General features: G+C 42.9%; 1 protein-coding gene across 2 annotated transcripts in view; it reads right to left on the reverse strand.

The window, feature by feature from the left end:
• Positions 1 to 549: 549 nt before the first annotated feature.
• Positions 550 to 16,288, reverse strand: part of LOC108712716 (deleted in malignant brain tumors 1 protein-like) — a 29,089-nt gene continuing 13,350 nt past the window's right edge. For both annotated transcript variants that reach the window (XM_018255085.2, XM_018255086.2), the window contains exons 7-8: positions 10,831 to 11,090; positions 550 to 1,202 (exon numbers count right to left, since the gene is read on the reverse strand). In XM_018255085.2, coding sequence (XP_018110574.1) covers positions 952 to 1,202; positions 10,831 to 11,090 — 511 coding nt within the window. In that variant the 3' untranslated portion in view covers positions 550 to 951. The remainder of the gene's footprint in view (positions 1,203 to 10,830; positions 11,091 to 16,288) is intronic.

A 16,288-nucleotide genomic window follows, 5' to 3' on the forward strand; every position in this document is an offset into this window, starting at 1 on the left:
TCCACTAAAAATTCGGATTTTAAAAAAAAAACACAAATTTTTGAGTATTTGGCATTCAGACTTTAATAAATAACCCCCTAAAGGTGGCCATAGATGCAAAAATCCGCTTTTTTGGCGACATCGCGAAAAGCCGATCTTTCCCCGGTATGCCACTAACGGGCATGGCTATATTGGGGGTAATCCGAACGTTCGGCCCTATGGCCGAACTATCAGATTACGATGAGAGCGCAATTGGCTCCAGCGGGACAGTCGGGACAAAATCACACCTGTCCAATCAAGGATCTTTGCGTCTATGGCCACCTTTATGGTTGTCGGTTGGTGTGTGCCTGTTGTAAGTGCAGGAATGAGAGAAATTCATTCTCTTGGGGAGCAAGTACTACAGCTACCTGAGTTAGATCCACAGCTTAAAGGGCAATTCACCTTCATTAGCAAAACTGTAATAAGTGAAAAAAAAACACAGAAATATGTTCAAACTTATATAACCTGTGAAAGTTTGTAAAATGAACATTGTAATTAGGGGGTGTGGCCACAAAAATGGGCATGGTCAAACAAGTTTTCCACGCATCCCGCAGCAACTTTTTTGTCCCTCTTTTTATTTCCAAAATGTTGGGAGGTATGCTCTACCCAACTATATTTTATGAGACAAGGCACGCTTGTAAGCTGAAATAGTTGCTTGTGATATCGTACACTGTATCTTTCCAAAAAAATAACCCCAGGATGCTAAAGACTTCATGATCAGTGTGATGGATTATGGCCCAGCAAGGCAGACATCACCAACACAAGTAAATCTGGCTTGCGGAGGCAAAAAAATCCCATGTATGTTGGGAATTCAGGATGCGAGTCAAGACTATTCTGTAGTGTATTATTGGTTTGCTTTTGACAGTCACATTAGATGTAGATTTATTGCTATTGTGACCATTCCAGTGCATTAAAGTTCATTAAGTTTCATTTTCAGTTCGTATCCTCCTTGGCCTGATCAGAAGGGGCAGTCAGATCCTCTTTTTCCTCTGCATTCTCTGACGCATGAACATGGACAATAACTGGGCGGGAGAGGATCTTCAGTGCCTCCAGGTAGCTGGGTGGTGGAGTCTGCGTGTTCTCTAGAGGCCGAGAGAGGATTTTTAGAGCGTGCATGTAACTGGGAGGTGGGGTGATGGTATTGTTCAGCCGGAATCCATGGGGAGCCAGCAAGGCGTTTACTTCTGTAACCAAAGTAATGAGGAAAAAGTGTAATGAGATGGAATAAAATGAAGAGCCAAACACTAGAAGATTTGTTGTCTCCCTGCCATAACATTTGCCAGTCTCTGCCATCCACAATGAAATGCTGTTATAATTGTTTATCATTTTATAAACTTTAGGACAAACTGGAAGGTTAGGTGTTTGTTCCTTAAGTTTAGAGGCAGATTTATCAAGGGTCGAATTGAAAATCCAAATTTTTAAATTCGAATTACAAGTTTATTTTAGTGTAAGTCGACTAAGGAAAAGTCCAAATTCGATTTGAGTTTAAAAAAAATTCAAAATTAGAATTTTATAATTTATCATGTACTGAATTCAAATTTGACTATTCGCCATCTAAAACCTTCCGAATTGGTGTTTTAGCCTGTAGGGGACAACCAATTTGGAGTCATTTGGTGGACTTTTGAAAATCGTATTTTTTTTTTTTTTTTTTTTAAATCCAATTCAATTCGAGTTTGCAGGTCGATCTTATTCAATCAAATATAAAAAAAAAATTTTTTTAATAGATTTGTATTGGTTGTTTTTTTCTAATTTCAAGTAGATGGGAGTTTTTAGAAACTCTCCTAAACTCGGAATTCGAACCTTGATAAATATGCCCCTTTAGGGTCGGGGCACAAAGGCAGATTCAGGGAGATTAGTCGCCCGGCGACAAATCTCCTCTTCTTCGGGGTGACTAATCTCCCCAAACTGCCTCCCTGCCGCCTAAAATGCAAATCGCTGGTGGGACGGCACTCTGCACGTTTCATTTTCCAAAGTTTATTCGTGAGGCAACTTCGGGCAACTTCAGAAAACGAATCTTGTCGAGTGCCATCCCGCCAGTAGAGATGTCGCGAACTGTTCGCCGGCGAACTTGTTCGCGCGAACATCGGGTGTTCGCGCTCGCCGGAAGTTCGCGAACGTCGCGCGACGTTCGCCATTTTGGGTTCGCCATTGTTGGCGCTTTTTTTTGCCCTCTCACCCCAGACCAGCAGGTACATGGCAGCCAATCAGGAAGCTCTCCCCTGGACCACTCCCCTTCCCTATAAAAACCGAAGCCCTGCAGCGTTTTTTCACTCTGCCTGTGTGTGCTGAAGAGATAGTGTAGGGAGAGAGCTGCTGCCTGTTAGTGATTTCAGGGACAGTTGAAAGTTTGCTGGCTAGTAATCGTTTTGATACTGCTCTGTTATTGGAGGGACAGAAGTCTGCAGGGGTTTGAGGGACATTTAAGCTTAGGTAGCTTTGCTGGCTAGTAATCTACCTTCTACTGCAGTGCTCTGTATGTAGCTGCAGTGGGCAGCTGTCCTGCTTCTGATCTCATCTGCTGACTGCTGCAATAACAGTAGTCCTTGTAAGGACTGCTTTTATTTATTTTTTTGTTGTTTTACTACTACTACTACTACTACTACTATAAGAGCCCAGTGCTATTAGTCTAGCAGTGTTGGGGAGTGGGACTGGTGTGCTAATCTGCTGCTCCTAGTAGTTCAGCAGCACCAACTTTAATTTTTTTTTTTTAATATTCATTTTTTTTTTATTTTACTTTTTTTTATTTTACTACCGCTGTAGTAGTGTATAAGTTGACCTTTTAGGCATTATTTGCCCTGTAGGCATTATTTGCACACTGTTTTCTTCAACCCGCCATCGAGCTGTGTGACCTTGTTCACATTCTGTCTAAATATCCATAATATTACCGTCTCCAGAAAAAACACCGGAGTCACTTTTTTCAAGCAGCCATAATATATTTTACGTAATCCGTATCCACCGCTGTAGTAGTGTATACGTTGGCCTTGTAGGCATTATTTGCACACTGTTTTCTTCAACCCGCCATCGAGCTGTGTGACCTTGTTCCCATTCTGTCTAAATATCCATAATATTACCGTCTCCAGAAAAAACACCGGAGTCACTTTTTTCAAGCAGCATTCATATATTTTACGTAATCCGTATCCACCGCTGTAGTAGTGTATACGTTGGCCTTGTAGGCATTATTTGCACACTGTTTTCTTCAACCCGCCATCGAGCTGTGTGACCTTGTTCCCATTCTGTCTAAATATCCATAATATTACCGTCTCCAGAAAAAACACCGGAGTCACTTTTTTCAAGCAGCATTCATATATTTTACGTAATCCGTATCCACCGCTGTAGTAGTGTATACGTTGGCCTTGTAGGCATTATTTGCACACTGTTTTCTTCAACCCGCCATCGAGCTGTGTGACCTTGTTCCCATTCTTTCTAAATATCCATAATATTACCGTCTCCAGAAAAAACACCGGAGTCACTTTTTTCAAGCAGCATTCATATATTTTACGTAATCCGTATCCACCGCTGTAGTAGTGTATACGTTGGCCTTGTAGGCATTATTTGCACAGTGTTTTCTTCAACCCGCCATCGAGCTGTGTGAGCTTGTTCACATTTTGTCTAAATATTGATAATATTATCGTCTCTAGAAAAACCACTTGAGTTACTTTTTTTCAAGCAGCATTCATATATTTTACGTAATCCGTATCCACCGCTGTAGTAGTGTATACGTTGACCTTGTAGGCATTATTTGCACACTGTTTTCTTCAACCCGCCATCGAGCTGTGTGACCTTGTTCACATTTTGTCTAAATATTGATAATATTATCGTCTCTAGAAAAACCACTTGAGTTACTTTTTTTCAAGCAGCATTCATATATTTTACGTAATCCGTATCCACCGCTGTAGTAGTGTATACGTTGACCTTGTAGGCATTATTTGCACACTGTTTTCTTCAACCCGCCATCGAGCTGTGTGACCTTGTTCCCATTCTGTCTAAATATCCATAATATTACCGTCTCCAGAAAAAACACCGGAGTCACTTTTTTCAAGCAGCATTCATATATTTTACGTAATCCGTATCCACCGCTGTAGTAGTGTATACGTTGGCCTTGTAGGCATTATTTGCACACTGTTTTCTTCAACCCGCCATCGAGCTGTGTGACCTTGTTCCCATTCTGTCTAAATATCCATAATATTACCGTCTCCAGAAAAAACACCGGAGTCACTTTTTTCAAGCAGCATTCATATATTTTACGTAATCCGTATCCACCGCTGTAGTAGTGTATACGTTGGCCTTGTAGGCATTATTTGCACAGTGTTTTCTTCAACCCGCCATCGAGCTGTGTGAGCTTGTTCACATTTTGTCTAAATATTGATAATATTATCGTCTCAGAAAAACACTTGAGTTACTTTTTTTCAAGCAGCATTCATATATTTTACGTAATCCGTATCCACCGCTGTAGTAGTGTATACGTTGACCTTGTAGGCATTATTTGCACACTGTTTTCTTCAACCCGCCATCGAGCTGTGTGACCTTGTTCACATTTTGTCTAAATATTGATAATATTATCGTCTCTAGAAAAACCACTTGAGTTACTTTTTTTCAAGCAGCATTCATATATTTTACGTAATCCGTATCCACCGCTGTAGTAGTGTATACGTTGACCTTGTAGGCATTATTTGCACAGTGTTTTCTTCAACCCGCCATCGAGCTGTGTGAGCTTGTTCACATTTTGTCTAAATATTGATAATATTATCGTCTCTAGAAAAACCACTTGAGTTACTTTTTTTCAAGCAGCATTCATATATTTTACGTAATCCGTATCCACCGCTGTAGTAGTGTATACGTTGACCTTGTAGGCATTATTTGCACACTGTTTTCTTCAACCCGCCATCGAGCTGTGTGACCTTGTTCACATTTTGTCTAAATATTGATAATATTATCGTCTCTAGAAAAACCACTTGAGTTACTTTTTTTCAAGCAGCATTCATATATTTTACGTAATCCGTATCCACCGCTGTAGTAGTGTATACGTTGACCTTGTAGGCATTATTTGCACACTGTTTTCTTCAACCCGCCATCGAGCTGTGTGACCTTGTTCACATTTTGTCTAAATATTGATAATATTATCGTCTCTAGAAAAACCACTTGAGTTACTTTTTTTCAAGCAGCATTCATATATTTTACGTAATCCGTATCCACCGCTGTAGTAGTGTATACGTTGACTTTGTAGGCATTATTTGCACAGTGTTTTCTTCAACCCGCCATCTAGCTGTGTGTATTATCGTTTCCAGAAAAACCAACTGAGTTTTTGTTGTTGTTGTTGTTTTTTTTTAAAAATAAATGCCAGGCAAAGGCAGGCGCCACGCAGAGGCCGTGCTAGGGGCCGTGCTGCTATGCAATCCTGTGGCCCTAGCAAATTGCCCAGTTTTAAAAAGCCAATGACCCTGAACTCCCAAAATGCTGAAGAGGTAGTTGACTGGCTTACACAGCACACCCCATCCTCTACCGTTTCTAACTTTACCACAACATCCTCCTCATCCTCCACTGCTATGGCCACCCCACGTAACACTTCCTCCACCACCGGTGCCCCTTCTTCACTGGGGTCAGAGGAGTTATTTTCCAATGAGTTTCTTGAACTGAGTAATGCGCAACCATTATTGCCAGAAGAAGATGAAGGAGATGAGGACCTTACACCAGATTTAATTCTGGCAGAGAACACGATAGAGATGGACATAATGAGTGATGAGGAGGAGGTCCCCGCTGCTGCTTCCTTCTGTGATGTGTCAGAAGAAATTGATGCATCTGAGGAGAATGATGATGAGGAGATTGATGTTTTGTGGGTGCCTAGTAGAAGAGAGCAAGAGGAGGGTAGTTCAGATGGAGAGACGGAGAGTCAGAGAGGCAGTAGGAGAATAAGACTTAGAAGAAGCAGGGAGGACAGCCCGCAGGGATCAGCAGGGCAACAACATGTATCGGCACCTGTGTTCAGCCGGCCAACGCACCCGCCATTGCCGCCAATACCGCCAACTCCGCCAACTTCTACTGTTACCGCCAGATCGCACACTTCCAAAAAGTCAGCAGTGTGGGATTTTTTTAATGTGTGTGCCTCTGACAAAAGCATTGTAATTTGCAATGAGTGCAGTCAGAAACTGAGCCTTGGTAAGCCCAACAGCCACATAGGTACAACTTCTATGCGAAGGCACATGAGCGGCAAGCACAAAGCACTTTGGGAGCAACACCTCAAAGGCAACAGGCAAACTAAAAGCCACACTCCTTCTGGTCCAGCATCTTACTGCTCTACCTCTGCTCTCCTTGACCCGTCTGAACCACCCTCCACTCCGCCTTCCACCTTGACCACCTGTTCCCATTCCCAGTCATCTGCCACCAGCCAAGTTTCTGTGAAGGCCATGTTTGAGCGTAAGAAGCCAATGTCTGACTGTCACCCCTTGCCCGGCGTCTGACAGCTGGCTTGTCTGCACTCTTAGCCCGCCAGCTTTTACCATACCAGCTGGTGGACTCTGAGGCCTTCCGCAAATTTGTAGCAATTGGGACACCGCAGTGGAAGGTACCCAGCCGCAATTTTTTTTCTAAAAAGGGAATACCACACCTGTACCAACATGTGCAGAGCCAAGTTACCGCATCTCTGTCACTTAGTGTTGGGCCAAAGGTCCATATGACTACTGACGCATGGTCCTCCAAGCATGGTCAGGGCAGGTATGTCACCTACACTGCCCACTGGGTGAACTTGGTAATGGCTGGGAAGCAGGGAATGGGTAGCTCAACAACAACAGTGGAGTTGGTGTCACCGCCACGGATTGCACGCGGTTCTGCCACCACCTCTACTCCTCCATCGCTCTCTACCTCGTCTTCTTCTTCTTCTTACTCTGCTGCTGGGTCCTCCTTCTCCTCCTCCACACCTGTGCACCCCCAGCTCCCCCTAGGCTATTCGACGTGCCAGGTACGCCGTTGTCACGCTGTCTTGGGGATGACGTGCCTGGAAAGCAAAAACCATACCGGATCTGTACTCCTGTCATCTCTGCAGTCACAGGCCGATCGGTGGCTGACCCCACACCAACTGCAGATCGGAAAAGTGGTGTGTGACAATGGAAGCAATCTGTTGGCAGCGTTGAGACTAGGCAATTTAACACATGTGCCCTGCATGGCACATGTGTTAAATTTAATAGTCCAACGTTTTGTCTCCAAGTACCCAGGATTCCAGGACGTTCTCACCCAGTCCAGAAAGGTGTCGGCCCATTTCAGACGTTCCTACACAGCCATGGCACGCCTTGCTGACATTCAGCAGCGCTACAACATGCCAGTCAGGCGTTTGATTTCTGACAGCCAGACTCGCTGGAATTCAACGCTCCTTATGTTGGAACGTCTGCTGCAACAACAAAGGGCCGTCAACGAGTACCTTTTTGAACTGGGTGGTAGGACTGGATCTGCACAGCTGGGGATTTTTTTCCCCCGTTACTGGGTGCTTATGCGCGATGCCTGCAGGCTCATGCGACCTTTTGAAGAGGTGACAAATATGGTCAGTCGCACCGAAGGCACCATCAGCGACCTAATACCCTTCGCTTTCTTCCTGGAGCGTGCCGTGCGACGAGTGACAGATGAGGCTGTAGACCAGCGTGACGAGGAGCTGGAAGCGCACGATTTCTGGTCGGAATCACCAGAACGAACCCAGGCACCTGCTGCAACGCAGGGAGAGGTGCCAGAAGTGGAGTCAGAGGAGGAAGGTGGCTTTGTGGAGGAGGAGGAGGAGGACCAACAGGAGCAGGCTTCCCAGGGGGCTAGTGGTGACCTTTTGGGGACCCCTGGTCTTGTACGTGGCTGGGGGGAGGAGACCGTGGATGATGCAGTCCTTGATAATGAGGAAGCGGAGATGGATAGCTCTGCATCCAACCTTGTGAGAATGGGGTCTTTCATGCTGTCATGCCTGTTGAAGGACCCCCGTATCAAGAGGCTTAAGGAGAAGGACCTGTACTGGGTCGCAACGCTACTAGACCCTCGGTACAAGCATAAAGTGTCAGAAATGTTACCAACATACCACAAGTCCGAAAAGATGCGGCATTTACAAACCAGCCTGCAAAACATGTTGTACAATGCTTTTAAGGGTGATGTCACTTCAGGAACTCATCAACATTCCAGGGGCAGAGGTGCCAGTAATCCTGCCACGAGCACACCTGCAAGGACAAAGCCCTTTGGCCAGTCTGTAACGTCAGACATGCAAATGTTTTTCTGTCCAAGGCAGCGCCACAACCCTTCTGGATCCACCCTCAAAGAACGCCTCGACCGGCAGGTAGCGGACTACCTGGCATTAACTGCAGATATCGACACTCTGAGGAGCGATGAACCCCTGGACTACTGGGTGCGCAGGCTTGATCTGTGGCCAGAGCTGTCACAATTTGCCATGAACCTCTTGTCTTGCCCAGCCTCAAGTGTGCTCTCAGAAAGGACCTTCAGTGCAGCAGGAGGGATTGTAACTGAGAAGAGAACTCGCCTAGGTCACAAAAGTGTCGATTACCTGACCTTTATTAAAATGAATGAGGGGTGGATCTCGGAGGGTTACTGCACGCCGGAAGACTTGTTCTGACTTCTATGCAGCTGTCCTTCTCTTCAAGCCTCATGACTCCACACACAGCTGTCCTTTAGCGTCCTCCTCCTCCCTCCGCCACCGTTACAAACTAGGGTGCAAACCCTACTGGTTTAATTTTTTCTGGCCTCTGTGCTTCAGTGGCTGCAACCAAAAAAACTGGGCAAACAATGTCTACAAGGTCAACGTATGGCAAAAAATGACTATTTTCAGCATTTATATGGCATATTTTTTCTGGCAACTGTGCTTCAGTGGCTGCATCCAAAAAAATGCATATTTTCTGCATTTATATGGCATAATTTTTCTGGCCTCTGTGCTTCAGTGGCTGCAACCAAAAAAATGCATATTTTCTGCATTTATATGGCATAATTTTTCTGGCCTCTGTGCTTCAGTGGCTGCAACCAAAAAAATTTATATTTTCAGCATTTATATGGCATAATTTTTCTGGCAACTGTGCTTCAGTGGCTGCGACCAAAAAAATGACTATTTTCAGCATTTATATGGCATATTTTTTCTGGCCTCTGTGCTTCAGTGGCTGCGGCCAAAAAAACTGGGCAAACAATGCCTACAAGGTCAACGACGTTGACCTTGTAGGCATTGTTTGCCCAGTTTTTTTGGCCGCAGCCACTGAAGCACAGAGGCCAGAAAAAATATGCCATATAAATGCTGAAAATAGTCATTTTTTGCCATACGTTGACTCAACGTATATGGCAAAAAATGACTATTTTCAGCATTTATATGGCATATTTTTTCTGGCAACTGTGCTTCAGTGGCTGCGACCAAAAAAATGCATATTTTCTGCATTTATATGGCATAATTTTTCTGGCCTCTGTGCTTCAGTGGCTGCAACCAAAAAAATTTATATTTTCAGCATTTATATGGCATAATTTTTCTGTCAACTGTGCTTCAGTGGCTGCGACCAAAAAAATGCATGTTTTCTGCATTTATATGGCATAATTTTTCTGGCCTCTGTGCTTCAGTGGCTGCAACCAAAAAAGTTTATATTTTCAGCATTTATATGGCATAATTTTTCTGTCAACTGTGCTTCAGTGGCTGCGACCAAAAAAATGCATATTTTCTGCATTTATATGGCATAATTTTTCTGGCCTCTGTGCTTCAGTGGCTGCAACCAAAAAAATTTATATTTTCAGCATTTATATGGCATAATTTTTCTGGCAACTGTGCTTCAGTGGCTGCGTCCAAAAAAACTGGGCAAACAATGTCTACAAGGTCAACGTATGGCGAAAAATGACTATTTTCAGCATTTATATGGCATATTTTTTCTGGCAACTGTGCTTCAGTGGCTGCGTCCAAAAAAACTGGGCAAACAATGCCTACAAGGTCAACGTATGGCAGTTGTTTAAAGAGAACAGTAGATTACTAGCCAGCAAAGCTACCTAAGCTAAAATGTCCCTCAAATCCCTGCAGACTTCTGTCCCTCCAATACAGAGCAGTATCAAGCAGATTACTAGCCAGCAAACTTACTATCATCTGTCCCTGAAATCACTAACAGCTCTCCCCCTACACTATCTCTTCCAAGCACACACAGGCAGATTTTTCAGATACATTTTTGCCCTTGATCCCCCTCTGGCATGCCACTGTCCAGGTCGTTGCACCCTTTAAACAACTTTAAAATCATTTTTCTGGCCAGAAATGTCTTTTCTAGATGTTAAAGTTCGCCTTCCCATTGAAGTCTATGGGGTTCGCGAACCGTTCGCGAACCGCTCGCGTTTTTGCGCAAGTTCGCGAATATGTTCGCGAACTTTTTTTCCGACGTTCGCTACATCCCTACCCGCCAGCGATTTAAGCCGACGGGGAGGCAGTTCGGGGAGAGTAGTCGCCCCAAAGAAGAGGGGATTTGTCGCTGGCGCGACTCCCTGAATCTGCTTGTGTGCCCTGACCCTAAAAGTATTTGAGTATTAAATGTATTCCATCTTATAAGGCTTTTGATTTCAATTTTTTATTCTGCTCTTTTGGCTTGCAGTCTAAAATGCTGTCATTGGTGTCTTTACCCACCAAAAAAATAGAAGCTACATTTTTATTGGCACCTATTATTGTCTACCTTTCCATTGTAACATATAAACCCCTGCTTAATTATTGCTTTGAAGGTTAAAGACCCCCACCCCGGAAAGTGAATTGGCCACAGTTTTGTGTTTCCAATCATCTTTGCATCCCCTAATTGCTATACACGTTGTATGAAACTAGGCAACAGTTACACATACCACTGGGGTTTCCTATGACAGCAGGGGAGGAAGGTGGGCTATGTGTCTCCTGGACGGTAACAACCGGGGATTCCCTCCGATATATACTTCTGCGGGTAGATTTCCTGCCAAAACGTTGCATGCCTGAAACAGAGAAGTGCCTGTGCCTATAACAGTCCATGCAGCATTTGCAGGTCTTGCATATCTTATTCCAGAAGAAGAATGTAATCATCAGAAATGCCATGAAGATGGCCAGCCAGACCATCCAGGACTCCTGCATCCTGTGGAACAATGGCAGAATATATAAGAGTAGAATCACAGAGATAAAAGGCAAACTACTGGGACATAGTCCTTGTGAACTGCAGGTTTAGCTTATCTGGTTCAGTAAAGCAAAGTTCAGAAGACAAGAGGCAATTAGAATTAGTGAGGGGGCAGAGAAGGGCAACTGGGCAAGCTGGGAAAAGGTATTGAAAATCTTAGCTATGAGGAAAGTCTGGCCAAGTTGGGGTTGTTCACACTGGAGAAAAGGCGCTTGAGGGGTGATATGATAACTATGTATAAATATATAAGGGGATCATATAATAATCTCTAATGCTCTAATGCTTTATTTACCAGTAGGTCTTTCCAGCTGACACAAGGTCACCCATTCCGATTAGAAGAAAGGAGCCTCCACTTAAATATTCTGAAGGTTTTTTTTACCTGTGAAGATGTGGAATTCTCTCCCTGAATCAGTTGTACAGGCTGATACATTAGATAGCTTTAAGAAGGGGTTGGGGTGGCTTTTTATCAAGTGAGGGAATACAGGGTTATGGAAGATCGTGTTATGTTTTGGGTAGCTGAGGATGAGTAGAGTATAACAGTTCTTTATTAGAAGAGTCATGCAGGCATTACACAACAGTAACTTTCACTTTTAAGCTACCAGGAAGTATGCACAGTATAAATCTTGAGCACAGAGACATCTACAGGCCATTTGCATAAACACCACATATTCCCCCTATAATAGGAAAGCATTTGGGCAAATGTAATAAACAACAACAATGCACCTTAAAGCAATAATATACATTATTCACATCACATAGTCCTGTGTCCATGCAGGTAGTTTTCTGATTCTCTCAGTACGCCTGATAGGTTCACTTTCTTCAGGCCTATTGCAGTGGACATCAGGAGTAGGAAAATGTCCTTCTTTAAATAGAACTTCTCCAAAGTCATATCTAACATGCATCCATCAGACAGTTCATATGTGTATGGTCCTCGCTGGCGTCTCACTTCAAGTGGTGTAGTAAATTTAGATTGTCCTTGTTTCAGTATTCCTGGTTTCTTAATTCTGACTAAAGATCCAGGTTGAAAGTGTACTTCTCTTGCACCACGTTTTCTGTCAGTATAAGTCTTGCATTTGGCTTGGTGATGTTTCACAATGTCAACAGTACATGATTTTGTAGGCACAATATTTTGTGGAAGTTTGATGTCTGCAACATGTAACTTAGTGCGCATCTGTCTGCCATGTAATAATTCAGCTGGATATGATTGAGTTGTTGCATGGCGCGTTGCTCTGTAGTTATGTAGGAACTCTGTTGTAAATACTTTCCAAGATTTCCCAGTAAGATTTGCTGTCTGTAGTGCTTCTTTCAGACTTCTGTTGAATCGCTCGATTTCTCAATTTGCTTGTGGGTAATACACTGAAGATTTCCTATGCACAATATTCCTCTCTCTCAGAAAGAATTCAAACTCATATGAGGCAAACTGTGGTCCATTGTCTGATATTAACTCTTTGGATTACCTTCTCTGCTGAAGACTGTAGACAGAAATGTTATTACTGTAGCTGTTGTTATATGATAAACAAATGCAATTTCAGGCCATTTACTGTAATAGCCTATCAAGGTTATAGCAAATCTGCAGTCTATAGGAGCATCTGTAAAAGGAACGACAATATCAATAGCAAGTTTTCCCCATGCTGAATCAGGGAATGGTACTGGCTGAAGTGGTGGTGTATGTGTGATAGCTGTTTTGCCATGATTCTGACAAGTAACACAAGAATGAATGGCAGTTACCACATCAGCATCCATTTCTGGCCACCAGTATAGTTCTCATAGTCTTTGTTTAGTACATACAATTCCTTGATGACTTCCTTGATGCAAGTTGTATGAGCTTTTCTCGCAAGGTCTCTGGACCAGTAAAGATGAGCTCCACGGACAACATAGCCATCTACTAAGGACAGTTTGTGTCTAATCCTGTAGTAAGGTTGAAGATTAGGACTGAGTTTCTTCTCAGCATTTGGCCATTTGCTTTGTAAGATCTTCCGTAGTTTTACTTGAATTGGACATGTGAGGCAAGTTTGCTTAAAATCAGCAGCTGTAATTGTAGATGATGGTAAATCAGTCAATGCTACAACTTCTATGTCTTCATCCAGTGTATCAGAAGCTGCAGGTAAAGGTAAACATGACAAACAATCAGCAGTAACATTTTTCAAACCTGGTTTGTATTGCATTTTGTAGTTGAAATTCAGTAGTCTTGCTGACCATCTATCTATACGCATTCCAGCTCTTTCTAGTCCCTTTGTTGTAAGCAGTGTAGTTAAAGGGCTATGATCAGTGCATAAGGTAAATTCTCTACCCCATAGGTAGGTTCTCCATTTTTCTGTTGCCCAAACACATGCTAGAGCTTCTTTTTCAACAGTGGAATACTTACTCACATTTTGCAGTATTTGATTCAAATTGTACAGTCACTGGCAAGCAACCAAGCACAGGGATTGGATCCTTTAAGTAACTGACCAGTTTCAGGGCAGGAGCAACAAGCGGATCTTTTGCAAAGTATTTCAAGAAAATATCCTTTGGTAGTATAGAAACAGCTGAACCTGTATCAAGTATCAGGTTAATGGAGTGTCGCTTGTAAGCAGAAGCAGTACTAACACTGACAGTGCATATAAACTTGTCTGGAATAAATGTACCAATTTTATCCACACTTAACACTGTAACATTTGTAGTAGTGACTTCATGAAGATCTTTAGCAGAACTAAGGCAGATCTTAGCAAAATGTCCTACTTTCGTGCATTTGCGGCACCGTTTAGCTTTTGCAGGACATGTAACATTTGCAGTGTGTTGTGTTGAACCACAGCGAAAGCAGTATTTTCTATTTGTATTTGCTGTATGGTTTTGCAGTGTAGGTGAATCCCTTTCCTTAGCACTGTATTTTGCCTGTGACTGTGCATTATTAGGCCACAGTGTTGAATTCACAATCTGTACATTCCCAGCAGTTCCCTGACTGAGAGTTTTAGCCTCTGCCACTGCTGTTTCAATTTGGCTAGCAACTGTAATAGCCTTTGCAAGGGTTAAATCCTGCTCTAGGAGCAGTCTCTCTCTAATGCGAGGTGAGTTTGTTTTTTCCACTATTTGGTCTCTTAGCATTTCATCTGCCATTACGTTTTCGACGTTGGCGGAATTTATATCTTTCAGCAACCACATTTACTCTTGGCACGAAAAAGTTCTTTATAGCAGTAAGAGCAGTTTCATAAGTATCATCAGGTAATGGTAATGTATAGAATATACACTGCCCCTCTGCTCCCAGGCAGTGAATAAGTAAATCACGCTTTCTAGCAGCAGAAATCTCCCCTTGGTCAGCAGCAATAATGTAATTTTCAAACATACGAATCCAAGCAGTAAAAGGTATGGTAGGCTCACCAGGATTTGGGAGAAAAGGTGCAGGCTGCTGCAGAGGTAGAAGAGCCATCCTTGTCACCATTTGTTATGTTTTGGGTAGCCGAGGATGAGTAGAGTTTAACAGTGCTTTATTAGCAGAACCATGCAGGCATTACACAACAGTAACTTTCACTTTTGAGCTACCAGGAAGTATGAGCACAGTGACATCTACAGGCCATTTGCATAAACACCACAGATAGCTCATAGTACAAGTTGATCCAGGGACTAGTCCGATTGACAATTTGGAGTCAGGAAGGAATTTTTCCCCCTCTGAGACAAATTGGAGAGTCTACAAACAGGGTTTATTGCCTTCCTCTGGATCAACTAGCAGTTAGGCAGGTTATATATACACTTAAAAGTTTAAACTTGATGGACGTGTCTTTTCAACTTAACTTACTATGTGTAATTGCGCATTGTACACTTTTAGGAAGGTGTCCTAGTCGTTTGGGGGAAGCATAACTTTTTCAGTAAGGACATAACTATTTTATAAGGACACAAATATTTTTTTCTATTATTACATTCAGAAATTTATTTGCTAGTGCTCAGTGAAGATGAGAGAGCAATGTACCCATTCCACTATGAATTTACCCACTGGCGAGTCACTGTTCCATTATAATAAGTATATCTCTTGCAGTTTAGGGCTCAAAGAGCATTGGCTCCACTGCTTTCAACCTGTATTTTTTTGGAGGCTGAGAGAAACAGATCTGCTTGTTGCCCAGCTCTGGCCTCTGCACTTAAAAGTACAGCTTCTGCTTGCATGGGGGGGGGGCTGCATGGCCTGCACCACAGGGTATAGTTACGCTACTGCATGCAAGCATACATTGCAAAGTGGAGGTCAGCCTGAAAATGCCTGCTTTTGTGTTTTTTTGGGCCGACCTCCGCTCTACTCCACTGTGTGCCTGCATGCAAGCATTAAGTTCATAAACCAGAGCCATTGCTCCATGTGCCCGCAGCCTCAGCAACATTTGGAAGCCCCATATTGGAGGGACTCCAATTGACCTGAACTTTTAATTGCAGAAACTGGATCCAATGCTCTATGTGCTCTCAGCCTAAACAACATCTGGAGGCCCCAGATTGCCTCCAACCTAGATAGGACTATTATATTACAGCATGTATAGGGTTTAAAGTATAATTAACTGGGGTGGTGCCAACATATTAGGTACCCTCTAAGTCAGTGATCCCCAACCAGTAGCTTGTGAGCAATATGTTGCTCTCCAACCCCTTGGATGTTGCTCCCAGTGGCCTCAAAGCAGGTGCTTATTTTTAAATTCCTGACTTGGAGACAAGTTCTGGTTGCATAAAATCCAGGTGTAATGCCAAAAATAGCCTCAATGTAGGTTGACAATCCACATAAGGGTTGCAAAATGGCCAATCACAGCACTTATTTTGCACCCCAATAACATTTTTCATGTTAATGTTGCTCCCCAACTCCTTTTACTTCTGAATGTTGCTCACGGGTTCAAAAGGTTGGGGATCCCTGCTCTAAGTGAAAAAGACCTAAAGGTAACTTTTAATGACCTATAGGTAACTTTTAATTTACATTCATATTTTAAAAAGTAGTTTTTTAGCGTCAGTATCACTTTAAGGTGGCCATATATGTTAAGATTTTTAAAAAATCTTTTTGTTATCGTAAGAACAAGCTTATCTCGAAACGATCATTTAAATGTACGATTTGTGCATCAACTAGAAAGACCTTTAAGCGATATTGTCTAGTTGAAGCCAGGAAAACTCTGGGTAGCTGCCTGCTTGGCCCTGCAAACAATTGGACAATGGATAGATTCCAAAAT

Source organism: Xenopus laevis, chromosome 3S, assembly GCF_017654675.1.
Source record: "Xenopus laevis strain J_2021 chromosome 3S, Xenopus_laevis_v10.1, whole genome shotgun sequence".
Classification (NCBI taxonomy): Eukaryota; Metazoa; Chordata; class Amphibia; order Anura; family Pipidae; genus Xenopus; species Xenopus laevis.